General features: G+C 37.6%; 1 protein-coding gene across 13 annotated transcripts in view; it reads left to right on the top strand.

The window, feature by feature from the left end:
• The window catches only part of ANKRD26 (ankyrin repeat domain 26), a 124,137-nt gene that overhangs the window by 533 nt on the left and 108,148 nt on the right, over positions 1-15,456 (top strand). For 12 of the 13 annotated variants that reach the window (XM_087857589.1, XM_087857587.1, XM_087857586.1 and 9 more), the window contains exons 2-6: positions 1,559-1,673; positions 1,833-2,006; positions 4,063-4,169; positions 5,658-5,795; positions 7,455-7,525. In XM_087857589.1, the coding sequence (XP_087713715.1) occupies positions 1,559-1,673; positions 1,833-2,006; positions 4,063-4,169; positions 5,658-5,795; positions 7,455-7,525 (605 nt within the window). The remainder of the gene's footprint in view (positions 1-1,558; positions 1,674-1,832; positions 2,007-4,062; positions 4,170-5,657; positions 5,796-7,454; positions 7,526-15,456) is intronic. The other variant, XM_087857588.1, reaches the window with a different exon arrangement.

Genomic DNA, 15,456 nt, shown 5'->3' with positions numbered 1-15,456 from the left:
GGCGTCTTTGCTCCTGAGGCCCGGCAGCATGGGGTCTAGCGCCCAGGCTGTCTGAGCAACAAAACAGAATCTTCGGCTGCCTTTGGACCCACTCATAATTCCCCGTATGGTCTACTTTACAGACAGTTTTGGCGTGATTTAACCAAAGTTCAGTAGTAACAGAAAAGAAATTAAGTGTGTATTTTATTTTTAATGGACATCTTTTTATATGATAATGTTATAAAAAAGATCTATTCCATAATAGATCAGGACCTGAGCCAAAACCAAGTCGGACACTCAGCGAACTGAGCCACCCAGGTGCCCCTAACATGAGAAATTTTAAATTGAAGTATTACAACTTAATCTCAGTTGAAACTGTGCCTCCTTCCTTTCAAACGAAAACGTTTCTGAAGATAGGAAATTGTAAAAACTAACCTGTAACTGCCCTTTTGATATTTATAATAGTATTAAATACTAATATTGATAATTGGTAATACTTGATTTTCATACGATCTATAAATCTAAATATTTAATAAAATGAGTTGTCCCTGTATATTTGAATCCTGAGTTTCCTTTGGCTTAAAGTTTATTAAAAATCAGAGTAAGAATTAATTTTAAAAAATCATTATTTTAGTCCTCTTTTCCCGTAATGCTTTCAAGAACTAAAATTCATTTAAATGCCAACCATATGACTAGAACTGCAATAGACCTCTTGTATATATCATTATTTCATTTAATGTAAGGCACCATAGATTGTATGATGCCCCACTATTTTATGTACCAATAAGAAATTTTAAAAAATTCTGCCAATTATACTTGTAAGACATTTTGAATTATAAATTGCATTCTAATGTCAGAGATATTAAAAGGTGACAAAATGAGCGTCTTGGAATCACTGAAATATAGTATTCTTGGGAATCCTTAAGACGTATCTGCAAAGTAGACATAATTGTATCACTGTACCTAATTGGAGTGTTGTCTTTGTATAGTAGTAGTAACGGTAATAGTTATCATAATATTATGTAACAATTTTTGAGACGCTATTTGTGGTAGGAACTGTTCTAAACACTTTGCATAGATGAGATAACTACTCTTTATTTTATTTATTTATTATTATTTTTTAGTATTTTATTATTTTATTTGGTTATTATTATTATTTTTTAGTAATCTCTATACCCAACATGGGGCTCAAAGTCACGACCCTCAAGATCAAGAGTCACATGATCTTCAAACTGAGCTGGGCAGGGAACCTGAGATAACTGTCCTTATCCCCAGTTTGTTGATGAGGAAATTGAGGATAAGGCTAAGCGATAACTATGAAGTGACAGAATTAAAGTAGGATTCAAACCCAAGTTGAGCTGAATCCTGAGGTCATGTTCTACCTAATCAGAGAGGCTGCTCTTTTGTTAGTGTGGTGAATAATCACTAATATATATTGTCCTTTCTTCAAAAGAAAACTAAGTCTTTGTTTTGGAGTCATAGGAATAAGATGCTATTTCACGTTTACAATTACATGAATTAATTGCGTGCTTTGAAATAGTGCACTGTAATTTCCTAAAAAGTTCTTTCACTTTCATAGGACTGCTCTCCATTTGGCCTGTGCCAATGGCCATCCAGACGTGGTGAGTCTTCTAGTAGAGAGGAAATGCCAACTTAACCTCTATGATCAAGAAGCTAGGACCCCACTAATGAAGGTATATGGTATAGCTGCTGTGTCTGCCTGAGATGGATTTGATTTAAATACTCAGAATGAAAATTTATTGCATTTAAACATAACTAATTGGTGAAATTTGTGGCATGTTTACTTTAAGTTCTCAGAATTTACACTCTTTTTATTGGTATAATACTGACAGGCCGTGCAGTGCCAAGAAGAGAGCTGTGTAACCATCCTTTTAGAACGTGGTGCTGATCCAAATCTTACTGACGGTAATGGCAATACTGCTCTCCACTATGCTGCCGTTGGTCAGAACGTCTCAATAGTAGAGAAGCTGCTTCTACATAATGCAGATATTGAAGGAAGAAACAAGGTACAGATCAACGTTATTTATAAAGTATTTGAAATTATATATATATGTATATATAAATGTTTTTAGCCACAAAACATTTTATTTACATATTTATTCATATATATAATATATATACTGAATTCTATACATCAAGTTCTGTCATCATGGAAACAACTCCAAAGCCAGGGCAGGGAGGGCTAGAGAAAGGTAATGCCCACGGAAAGGGCAAAGTTCTGTCTCCCAGACACCCTTCCACCCCAGAAAGAAAATCTTCCCATTAGTGCTTGGGAGTGGACGGTGGGCTCAGAGCTCACAAAGGATTAAAGGGCTAGAGGGAAGGGAGGTGATGGTGGAGGCTGGGTACTGTGCAGGGGCTTAGGAAATGGGTGCTGCTGGGGATGGGTGGGAGACTGTGACCCAGCGGGGTAACTTCGGTGAGTGCGTGTAGGAGGAGAAAGCAGCAGGTGAAGGCTCTGAAGATGAGAGCAAGGGGATCAGGTCATGACATCCTACAGGGGCATGTCCTTGTGCTCACAGCTACTCTGCCCACCATGTAGCACACTGGGCTCTCCCATTTCAGTGAGTAGTTCCTGCTCAGCCTTGCGTAACTCCTCAGTGGAATGGTAGCTGTACATGGGGAGTAGTTGATAACCACGCTTACCAGTCCACCTGCTGTTTCTTTGACATGCATTACCTTCTACCACTGCTCTTACAGAAACACTGTTGGTTGACCTAGGTAGGTCAATTTTTCATATTTGGAAGCTTGAACATGCCCTGAATGAAAATATTTTGAAATAACTGTCTAAGATTTCACTTTGATGATGTATTTTTTATAAAGATTTTATTTCTTTGAGAGAGAGCATGAAGGAGAGAGAACAAACATGAGTAGGGAGGAAGGGCAGAGGGAGAGGGAGAGGGAGAAGCAGGGGAGCCTGATGCGGGTCTGGATCCCAGGACCCTTGGATCATGACCTGAGCCAAAGGCAGATGCTTCACTGACTGAGCCACCCAGGTGCCCCAAAAGCTCTCTTTTAATTCAGAGTCCATCTCCTTAGTGACCCATTTGGAGCTTTATGTTGACATCTGGGATCCTGATACCATTGATAGAAGAGAATCAAGCACGTTTGTATAACCTGGAGAAAACCTACATCTTCATTGAAAAGCTCCCAAAACTATATCCCTGAAACTCTAATTTCTCAAATGTTAATGTTTGCCACAAAAAAGTATTGTCAAATGGGGATAAGCAAATTTAAATGGATTTCTTTTGCGGTAGGTATGTAGTGCAGTTTTGTAATATTTCTCAAACATGGATGATCATTGAATCTTTCTATTGGGGCACAGTACTTACCTTCCAGGAAAGAATATGTTCTTTGGAATATAATTCAAGAAACACTACTCCAGAGATAATCATTTAGGTTGTTAACTCAATAACAATACTTAAAACATTTACTGCTATGTTTTAGAGTTTGGAGATACAGAGATAAAAAATAATACCTTTCCTCAAGAAGCTCTCTGTTTAGATGGGGTGCAATAAAATAACTAGAGTATACCATGAGAAGTACTGTGATAGAAGCCAAGATTCTTGGAACCAGTCAATGTTTGAAGTGAGTTTTGGAGGATGACTGCAGTGAAGCTGTTGAAGGGGTGGAGGAGGACTATTTAATTTAATTTAATTTAATTTAATTTAATTTAATTTAATTTATTTTTTAAAGAAGATTTTATTTATTTATTTGAGAGAGAGAGAGTGGGAGAGAGAGCAGGAGCAGAGGGGTGGGGCAGAGAGAGAGGGAGAAGCTGACTTCCCTCTGAGCAGGGAGCCTGACTTGGGGCTGGATCCCAGGACCTTGGGATCATGACCTGAGCCGACCTGAGCCCAAGGCAGATGCTTAACCAACTGGGCCACCCAGGCCACCTGAGAAGGGGTATTTTAAAGAGGAGGAGGAGCTGGTGAAAGCACAGAGGGGTGAGAGTACTTTCTATGTTATATGTTTAAGTCTAGAGGATCCTTTATAAGTTTTAAAATTCAGTATGGAAATATGTACTTTTGTAAATTATAAATTGTTTTTGCACTTTTACAGGATGACCTCACACCATTTTTACTCGCTGTAGCTGAAAACAAACAGCAAATAGTAGAGTTTTTAATGGAAAGAGGAGCAAACATACATGCAATTGATAGATGGAAGAGGTACAGTAGTTTTGGGTTATTTTTTTTTAAACCGTATATTGTTCTAGATTGGTAACAATTACTCAAGTCAGAAAGATTAACTTAATAAGAAGAGGATTAATTTATAATTATATAGTGAAAAATGTCAACATGTCATTGGTTAGGCAGAAAGCAATTATTCTGATGGGGCAACATGAAGAACAGTATATGGCAGAATTTATATTCCTTCATATTATTAACTGATGTCATTTGCGGTCTTTTTTTTATATATGATTTTATATTAGCTTAAAGGGTTTCATATTTTATTAGCTTTATAAAGTGTGGACTCCTAACTTTTATTTTACTTATGATACAATTTTGAAGTACTTAACCCTTTTATACTATTTTTTGAAACTTCTACTTCATATATATTTTCCTTAAAAGATGCATATTAGCATAAATAGGAGTTTTGTCTTTTGGATGACTCTTTGTTTTAAATTGCTTTTTTTTTTTAAGAACATTGATATTAGATGAACCCTGAGTAATTATTAACTACTATTACCAGATACTATGGGCTCATCATCCTTTTTTTCACGTTCAGTATATTTTTTTTTTGTTTTCATTGGTAAGGGTAGAAGGACGAAAGATAACTTTAATTGAATAGACTTTTCCTTTAATGAGGACAAATCATAGGCAGGTGATAAAGAGAAAAGAGATGGGCTTTAGACTGACACAGGAGTAGGTTTAATTCCTAGCTTTCCTACTTGCTGGGTGTGTGACTTTGGAAACATTACTTATCATCACCAGATATATTTCCTGATAAGAAAAGGAGGATAATAATATATCCTTCAAGGGTGGTTGTGTGTAAATAATATTTTGTATAGATAGCATTTAATTTAGTGCCTACCACATGCTTATCCTAGCATCATTAACTGCAACTATGACTATTTTATTACCGTTACTATGAACACTGTTATTTTAAACCTGCATATAGCTTTTTTATTTTTTTACTTTTAAAGATTTTATTTATTTGAGAGAGAGAGAGAGAGCATGAGCAGGGGGAGGGGCTAGAGCAGGGAGCCAGACGTGGGGCTCTGTCCCAAGACCCCGAGATCATGACTGAGCTGAAGGCAGACACTTCAATGCCTGAGCCACCCAGGTGCCCACACAAATAGGTTTTATACAGACCTGGCCTCTAGATGACTTGGAAGTTCACTGTATCAGATTAAGAAAGAAATGGGGAATTCTTTTTTAAAATCTTCACCTATTCAGATAAGTGACCTCAGCATAGTTTTTTATTCATCAAAGGACTTTAAAATAGCAACTCCTGTCATACCCCAGTGGGACAAGAGGCTCTTTTTTGTCCTTTCATTTTAGCCATGGAGGTAATTTACAAAGGTGAACACTTGAAAATGTTAATAGTTAATTCTGTACTGGCAGGCAAGATATTAACCTGATAAAGTATATCAAATTAGCTGTTTAAATAACTCTTAAGTTCCTAAGGGTGAAGTTATCTCTCTGTCATTTTAGAACAGCCCTCATGCTTGCTGTAACTTATGAATCTACAGATATAGTCAAGCTTCTTCTTCAGGAAGGTATTAATATCTTTTTTGAAGATGAATGTGGATGGACTGCAGAAGAATATGCTACTGTTAGTGGTTTTAATGTGTAAGTGTTTACATTAAAATGGTATTACTAAACTGAAGTTTCAAATAATTTAACTGTTAGTTCTTACGTAACATGAGAGTTCATAGTTTGATTCAGGCACTTTTGGGATGGCACAGAGTTGGCCCACGTCATTTGCCAGAAACCAAGAAAAAGGCTAGACTAGTTAGAAGTATCAATGGGTACACAATTCTTTATCTCAGGACTATTGAGACCTTTATCCTTAGGGATCCTAAATGTTCCTGTTTCATTGCAAGTACAACCGTTATGCATGGGGTACAAATAATATTACATCTCTGTTTTTTCTCTTTTCTTTTTCTTCTTTTCTTTCTTTTTGTAGATTTTATTTATTTATTTGAGAGAGCGTATGGGCGGGTGAGGGACAGAGGGAGAAGCAGATTCCCTGCTGAGCAGGGAGCCTGACGTGGGGCTTGATCTGTGACCTGAGCTGAAGGCAGACGCTTAACTGACTGAGCCACCCAGACACCCCAACATCTTTGTTTTTTCGAACTAGTTACGTGGGTCTTGAGATGTTCAGTGTAGTAGAAAACCCTATACTTTCCCTTGAGGGCTATCTCCTATACTTCCCCCTTGAATTTTCCGAGAACCTAAGGAGTTCCCTAAGACCAAAGAGACCATCCTCTTTCACAGGTCATTTGGAGGGAAAAAAGGACATTATTATCGTTCCCTTGTTTCCTCTGAGTCTTTGGATGCAGCATTGCTATTGAAACTGATTCTGTAGGTGGGTCAGGATTGACCTTTGCTCCCAGCAAGGGCATGATCCACATTCCTCAGTGTTCATGGTGATCCACAGTTAGACTTCAAAGTTCCGACTTTTTTTAGTTTACTATGTATGCTTATATGCTCAGCTGCTGTTCCAAAGCACTAGCAACCTGTTCTGGCAGCTGGGCCTCCTGGCTTTAGCCACACACACCCTTCCCTTCACAACCCAAAACCTTAACATGAAGCCCATATGTTAGCCCAGACCTTCATGATGAATTACCCTTTGAGGATTTTGCTTGTCTTTTCTGCTAGCAGATGATAGTTGGGACCATTCTAAGCTGTGAAAGAGGTTCAAAGAATGCTGCAGGAAGAGACTGGACTTTCCTTTCTCCTTTGTTACTAGACCTATATCCCAAGCCTGCTTTAAATCCTGTGGAGTGCCTTTTCTTACTAGGTGATGAAAGGTCTCATATTGCCCTTCCCAGAGTAGCGGGCCTCACGTTTCCCAAGAGGCCATGCTTTGGGTATAATATTTCATTAAATCCTCTTAACAACCTTGTAAATAAGGCAGTGAGATGCCTGTTTTATACAGGAAGACTTTGAGCCAAAGAGAAGTGGCTTGTCCGAGAACAAATAACTATTGGTTATAGGGTTAGGACTTCTGAATTCAAGACATTCCATTATGGCAAGCTAACTCAAATTTACTAAGCCATAATGCTGTCAACTCATGACTGGTTCACCTTACTTTTTTCTCCTTTAATTACATACTTGATAAAAAGTTTATAGAACTTACAAATTTGAAGTATATGGGGTAATTTAAGTTTTGATATTAGCTCTGATATTATTTGAAATACTCATATGAATTTGATATATTTGGTAAATGTTTTTCATATCAGTAGTAAAATAGTAACATTGTTTATCACCCTTTTTTATACGTAGCAGTCGCCAGCTAATTGCCGAACATAGAGAAGCAATAAGACCTAAAAATTGTTCGCAAAATAGCAACCCAGGTAAGACTTTTCAGAGTGAATTACTTTTGGTGGTCCTAACATAGATGAAATCAGAGCAAGGAAGGTTTGATAATGAAAGAGCAAACAAACAAACAAAAAAAAACAACAAAAAAACAAAAAAACCCAATGTGTAAATTGCATATGTATTTTATTTATTTATTTATTAAATGATTTTATTTATTTGACAGAGAGAGAGCACAAGCAGGGGGAGTGGCAGGCAGAGGGAGGGGGAGAAGCAGGAAACCCGCGGAGGAGGGAGCCTGATGTGGGACTTGATCCCAGGGTCCACGGATCATGACCTGAGCTGAAGGCAGTTGCTTAACCAACTGAGCCACCCAACCGCCCCTATTTTTTTTTCTTTCTTAATAGTCTAGTATTCAGGGGCGCCTGGGTGGCTCAGTCGTTAAGCGTCTGCCTTTGGCTCAGGGCGTGATCCCCGTGTTCTGGGATCGAGCCCCACGTCAGGCTCTTCTGCTGGGAGCCTGCTTCTTCCTCTCCCACTCCCCCTGCTTGTGTTCCCTTTCTCGCTGGCTGTCTCTACCTCTGTCAAATAAATAAATAAAATCTTTAAAAAAATAGTCTAGTATTCAGAATTATTTAAGAAATCAATTGTAGGTTTTACTGTCATGAACGATGGAAAGAAATCAGAGAGGGAGACAAACCATGAGAGAGACTGGACTCCAGAAAACAAACTGAGGGGTACAGAAGGAAGGAGGGTGGGTGATGAGTATTAAGGAGGGCTTGTGTAGTGATGAGCACTGGGTGTTATACACAACTAATGAATCGCTGAACACTGCATCAAAAACTTACGATGTGCTATATGCTGGCTAACTGGACATAATAAAAAAACATAAAATAAAGTACCTCAATGTGAACAAAAAAAAGAAGTCAATTGTAGGTAATTTAAAATATGAGGCAGTATTGTCTGAAAAGAAATTCATTATTTTAGTTATGACCCCTAAAATCCCATATGATATCTTGTGTAAATAAGAAAAAGAGATTTTTAAGTTAGTATGTTTTATGTTTCCTCTATAAGCATATTATAACAGATTGAAATTGTTATGAAAATGGATCTTTTAATTTTTACAAGTGGATTGCATCTAGTAAATATTATGACCTAGTGATTTGTCTCATTAAAAAAGGAGCTATCCTTCAAACTGGGAACTCCACAGTACCATCCTGGTACTGTAGACAAATGGCAAACAATAAGAACTGCAAAACTTAGCTAGTGTGTAGCAATACCAATGAGACTGTTTTTGTGTGGGTGTGTGTGTTTTTAAGGTAACTGTCTATGGTACAGAAGTCAGAAAAGAAATGCCTTGTCGAGAAGCATAGGTTGTTTTACGTATTGTTGTGTCAACAATATCTCACCATTAACAACTTCATTTCTCATAAGTGAAACAGAATGGGATGGTGACTTCATTAGAACAATGTTTTCTGCTGTTTGTTGCATAATTGTCACGATACCGTAATTATGTTAGAACAAGACACTCTTGCCATTAGTCAAAACATTAGCATAATAAATATTCAAATGGGGCAACTGAGGCTCAACGGATTATAATAAAAGCACAAAAATGGTTCGCAATAACTAAAATGCTACCATTGCTCCCTGGGTGTGTCACCTAGTGCATTGTACAATCTGAAACGTATGAAGAAATCTTTAACTTAGTAGCCTTTAGTTAAAGAAATTCTGTAGGTTGGTTTGGTTTTGCAATTTACTCATTTTCATTTGTTCACTTAACAAATAGCTATCAAGTGTCTTTTAGCTCCTAAGTGTTATTCCGATGTTGTAGAATACAAACATTCAAAAAACACACTCCCCGCCCTCCAGGAGTTTGTTATTACCGTTGTAATTTTTATTATTTACTTTATTCAGCGCTTACTATGTGCCAGAGTCCCCTAGTGCTTATAATTATCATTGTTATTTTTTTTAGTGCTATTTAATATGTTCCAGATACTGTAAGTCCACATGAGGAATTAGAGTTTTAGGAGAGTGGGTAGAATTTAAGGTAAGTATGCAGACTGAGTAGTAAGTTTGCCAGGTAAAGAGGCAGAAAGACGATGTTTGGCAGGAGGAACATCCGTCAAGATTACATGTTTTGCCGAGGGAATAGCAGTGCAAAGGCTAAGATGTACGAGTGAACTTTGGAAGATTTATGAGCAGTTCAGTTTTGCTAGTATTAAAAGTGTGCTATGGGAATGGTTGGAATGAGGTGAATACTTAGCTAAGGCAAGCTTATGAAAGTTTTTTGGTACTATGGAAAGGAGTAGATCTTACCCTGCAGACCTTGGGAAATTAGGTAGAATGCTCTTAGCTGCAAATAGTAGGTGACTTGTAATAGTGACTAAAATGGGGCACCTGGGTGGCTTAGTCAGCTAAATGTTGACTTTTGGTTTTAGCTCAGGTCACAGTCTCATGGGTCATGAGATAAAGCCCCACATCACGTTGGGCTCTGTGCTCAGCATGGAGTCTGCTTGAAGATTCTCTTCCTCTGCCCTTTCCCCCATTCATGCATTCTCTCTTGCACGCTTTCTCTCTCTCTCTCTCTCTCTCTCTCTCAAATAAATAAATAAAATAAATCTAAAAAACCTGAAACAAAACAGTGACTAAAAAAAAATAGGAACCAGAGTTGTTTTGATGATGCAGTGATGTCATCAGGATCCCAGTTGTATCTTTTTCAGCTTTGAGGTTGGCAGTATTTTATGTCTCCTTTCCTGATTGGCTAATTAGCAACAGCTCCAGGCATATTCTCACATGAGAATATCCAGTGACTGGAAGGACTGTTTTCCTTTATATGTTTCTTTTAAACAGGAAGAAAACTCAGAGGCTTGCAGGAAATTTCCTCTAACATTTTATAGGCTAGGTTATATCACATGCTTTTATCCTAATGCTTTACCAGTCACTGGTAAATCAGGTATTGTGATTAGCTTAGAATAATCATTTCACCTTTTGAAGCAGGGGTGAGGCCACCTTCTTTGTGTATGGGGACAATAAATATCCAGATAAAGTTGTGGTTCTCCAGCAAGAATGAAGAATATGGAATGGCTATTGGGGAGGGAGCCAGTGGTATTTGATGCAGGGATTCATTGGAGAATTTGAAGCAGAAGGCTAATAAGATTAGATTTGAATTAGGGCCCTCTGGTTATGGCATAAAATAGGGATCACCAGGCGTTTTCTATAAAGGGCCGGACAGTGAATATTTTAGGCTGTGTGGTTTCTCAACTACATTTACCATTGCAGTGTGAAAGCAGCCATAGCAATGTGTAGGTGAATAGATGTGACTGTGCTCCAGTAAAACTTTATTTACAGCACCAGATGGCTGGTCAGACTTGGCCTGTGGTGGTAGTTTGCTGGCCCCTCATATGGAGAATAGATTGAAGGGAACCACGTAAAAGGATTAGAAGCCAAAGGAAGTTTATATTTCCTTAGCCTAGTATCAGTCCATTATGAAATTTTCACCCCTCTATACTGAAAAAGTCAGGAGGCTCAATTTATTCAATTTAAAATGTAGTTCTTTTTTTAGGCTTTATGTCTTTCTCATTTTTTTCTTAAAAAAATTTTTTTAAAGATTTTATTTATTTAATTATTTGAGAGAGAGAAGAGAGCACAAGTGATGCAGACAGGCAGAGGGAGAGGGAGAAGCAGACTCCCCACTGAGCAGGGAGCCCGATGCAGGGCTCAATCCGAGGACCCTGAGACCATGACCTGGGGTAAAGGCAGACACTTAACTGATTGAGCCACCCAGGTGCCCCCTTTCTCATTCGTTTTGCTTAAAAATTTTTTATTCATTTAAGAAATAACAATAATAGTTGGTGGCTTTTTTTCCCCTCTGGCAAGGAAAATATAAAGTAGAGACAGGAAAGAGGTATAGTTAATACATTTTCATGATTATTGAATGTGGAAAGTTAGGGGAGAGAGGAAATCTAAGAAGATTCATACGTTTCCACATTGTACACTAGCATTTAAATTGGACATGAAGAATGAGTAGGACTTTATTGGATGAAGGAGGAGAGCAGTGGGAATAGGGAAGACCAGGTTTTTGTCTATATGTTCAATTTGATGGAATATCCATGGAGCATATTTTCAGGAATTGGATAATGGAATACTGGGAGTTTCTAGCTGGAGATAGAACTTCAAGGTTGGAGGTGCGGATTTGAAATAATCTGATTAGAATTATTAGGCAAAGTCATAGCTTGGGCCAAGATTGAGCTTGTCCATGATGGAGAACATACAGAATGAGGAGAAGGCCAGTGAACAAACCCTGGGAATACCAATATTATCAGGGGTGGATGGAGGAGTAGGAGTTGGTAGAGAAGACTGAGGAGTGGCTGGGCAAACGTAGGAGTGGAATTAGAGGAAGTGATGTTGAAAAAATTTAAAAAAAATTTCAAGGAGGAGTATTAATTGTATCAAATAAAATTACTGAAAAGAAAGTTGGATTTAACTTTTAAAAGCTCTTTGGTGGTAACCTTTTCAAAACAACAATTTTTGAGTTGTAAGTTCTATTGTTTATGTGATTGGTACTTTCTGTGTCCAAATATGGAAAAATAACACATCAAGTAAGGTCCTACCTAACTTTTTTGTAACTGCAATATCTACCCAGACAGGGTCAAGGGAAAATGGTCTAGACTGGTGAGTAGACTTGCCAACATTTTCCTATAAATGTCAAAACCAAAGAGTCAAGGGTGACAAAAAGTGTTGTCTTTCTTACCTGTTTCTTGTGGAGATACTTGAGTTTTTCCTCAAGTCCTTGATATGCTCTTGGGATGAATACTAAAACAAAAATCTGGGAGCAACAGGAAGGAAGCCACTGTCAGGCCCAATCTCTGATATGGAATCATGATGCATCTGTATTTTGACAGTTTTAAATTTTGATCAGAAATGGTTTACAGGCCAGCAGTTTGGAGAAACTGACCTCTTTTAGATATTTTATTGCAGAAAACTGGTATAATACCAAGGAGAAAATACAAGGTGATATGCTAAATATATTAGTTCTCACTAGTTTCAAAATTCTGTGTCGGTAAAAAAAGTCAATACCTGAGTATTTTTGTTAATGATGTCTCTCTTGATCCTCTTTTCATTTGCCTTCTTCTAATATCTCCATTTTTATGGCTCCTTTCTGAATTTCATCTCTAAAGAAAGCGCTAGGGAAAATTGCGTTGGAATCTATCACTATTAGAACACATTTCCACGATATGTGTGTTTGCCATATATGTGTATTTCCTTCTAAGGTAATGGGCTACCTAATCTAAAGTGTATCTCATATTTTCTTAGTTTCTTATGCTAAACTTCTTTGTACATGTACCGCAGTGACAGAGCTAGTGATGATGGTCTGCCAAGATTGAAAACATTTTCTGGATTGTCACATAGAAATTTTTATCTGATACAGTTTTAATGTGACATGCTTTTGTATTTTTTCCGAAATTGGTAAACTGTGGCTTAACGAGAATTTGTGGCCAATTAGATTACCAAGTTTTTTTTTAATGATTTTATTTATTCGACAGAGATAGAGACAGCCAGCGAGAGAGGGAACACAAGCAGGGGGGGTGGGAGAGGAAGAAGCAGGCTCATAGCGGAGGAGCCCGATGTGGGACTCGATCCTATAACGCCAGGATCACGCCCTGAGCCGAAGGCAGACGCTTAACCGCTGTGCCACCCAGGCGCCCCTAGATAACCAAGTTTTTAATCATCTATGTATACAAGGTAACTCACTTTGTTTTCCCCAAAATGAGTCCTATTGATCTTTAATGATCAAATTCACTATTTTCAGGGCGGAGTGGATAACTCATCCTATATTTTGGATGGAGAATTTTTGACTTTTTGACTAGTTGTTAACAACTGCCTTTAATAGGTGAATTATGTTTTTCTGTAAGAAATTAAGAAAAAGACTGGAAACAAAAAAAACTATAATCAGTAGTGTGTAATCAATAGTTATATATTTTTCTATAATTATCCCAGTTACCTTATTGATTCATAGCTACCATAAAAATGAATTAAGCCCTATTTAGTTGGAGAAAATTTATGTGATATTTTCATTTTTTTATAAGAACTTTTATACTGTAGAACATATTGATAATCATCAGGATTCTCTTTTTTTCCTGATTAAAATAGGATTGTTGCTTGTTTCACATTATTTTTTGACATCACTATTTCCTCTATTCCTTTTATGCCTTTATTCATATGGATATAGAAATACGGAAATCTCCAAGGCAAATACTAAGAAAAACAGATTGAAGGAAAGGTGTTCTGTGACATGACCTTCTGACTGTAATCATGTACAAAACATCAACCAAATCATAAAGATTCCACATAATGCAGTTGTATTAGAGGCTCCCAAAACGACACCCAGATGTGGTTTTTCACTAGAAGACCTCACAGGTCTCAGCATAGTTGTACTCATGCCTGAGGTTTATTATGGTGAAAGGATACAAAACAAAATCAGCACAGAGCAAAGGGGCATGGAGTGAAGTCTAGAGGAAGCCAAGTGCAGGTTTCTATGCGTATGGATGTGCTTCATTCCTCCAGCATCACATTATGATGACACATGTGAAACGTTGTCTGCCAATAGAGGAATCTTAGAGAGACTAAATGAAGTTTTCTTTAAATGACAGTCAGGTAGGCATCTTTTCCCTAGCATATACCAAAATTCCAGGTTCACAGAAGGAAATCAAGTATACGGGATAAATCACCTGGTTGGTACCAAGACTTAGGCACAGCCACTCTTAGCAGTTATGGAATGGTGGGAACCCTCCCCACATCCAAGCTCCCAGATACCAACCAAGGGCCAGCCGTTTAGGTGGGATCTAACAGTGGCAGTCTTTGGCCTGCTGTGTGGAATCTTTTCTGCACAGGAATTATAGCCCTGACCTAATTTATTCAGATTTTCTTTTAATAGCAAGTAATATGGTGATATAACATGGTACTGATCTCAGTAGCATCATCCATATTAAATTGAAGTGATGGTTAGTTTTTGACTTTTGGTGAATATTTAACAGGTATTTGTACGTAAGTTACTAGGGCAATATTAGGTAATTATAATCTTTTTTATCTGATTAAACTTTCATTATGATTCTCAGATTAAACAATGATTTCTGATTTAAAGTGAGAATAGAAACTTTTAAGTGTATAGGTAATGCAGTTTTGTTTCCTATTGTGGTGAATCCCTGTTTATAATTATAAGATATTCAGTTTTATTTGTCAGTTATTTTCTTGCCTAAGTATGCAATTCAAATTCTTTTCTTTATGTATTTTCATATAGTTCAGTTTGGTGGGTAATACCCATATTCTGTTACTTTGGTCTTTATCTTGATTTTCAAGGTGGCTGTATCTTGCTTTAATACATGGTAATAGCAGGCTCAATGAATACTTTTTTCCCCCCCACAATAAATAGGCCTTCTTTTTTAGAGCATTTTCAAGTTCATAGCAAAACATAGCAGAAAGTACAGAGAGTTTCCATTTACCCCATGTTCCCATATGTGTCTAGCCTGCCCTGTTGTCAACATCCTGTACCACAGTGATACATTGTTACATTAACATTAAGTCATCCTTGTCCCCCAAAGTCCATAATTTACATTAGGGCTCAGTCCGGTGTTGTACACCCAATGCACCCATGTGGTATCACATAGAACAGTTCCACTGCCTTAAAAGTCCTCTGGGCTGTGCCTATTCATCCCTCCTTTTGCCGCAACCCTTAATTCCTAACTTAAAAAGTTTTACTTTTTCCAGAATGTGAAAGAGTTGCAATCATACAGTAGGTATCTTCCTGGATGTTTAAAACATTAAAATTCCAAGGTAATTGAATGTAGTGATTCAAGATAGCCTTTGTCCTTTGTTTTGTTTTGTTCATCAGTGTAGGATCTGATGACATGTGCCTTACGGACTGAGAAAGTGTGATTTCTGTAGACATTTGTCACATAATGGGGAGGGCTGA

This window comes from Ursus americanus, chromosome 31 (genome assembly GCF_024610735.1).
Source record: "Ursus americanus isolate L20-20 chromosome 31, mUrsAme1.1.p, whole genome shotgun sequence".
NCBI classification, from domain to species: Eukaryota; Metazoa; Chordata; class Mammalia; order Carnivora; family Ursidae; genus Ursus; species Ursus americanus.
This window is presented reverse-complemented; position numbering and strand designations above follow the sequence as displayed.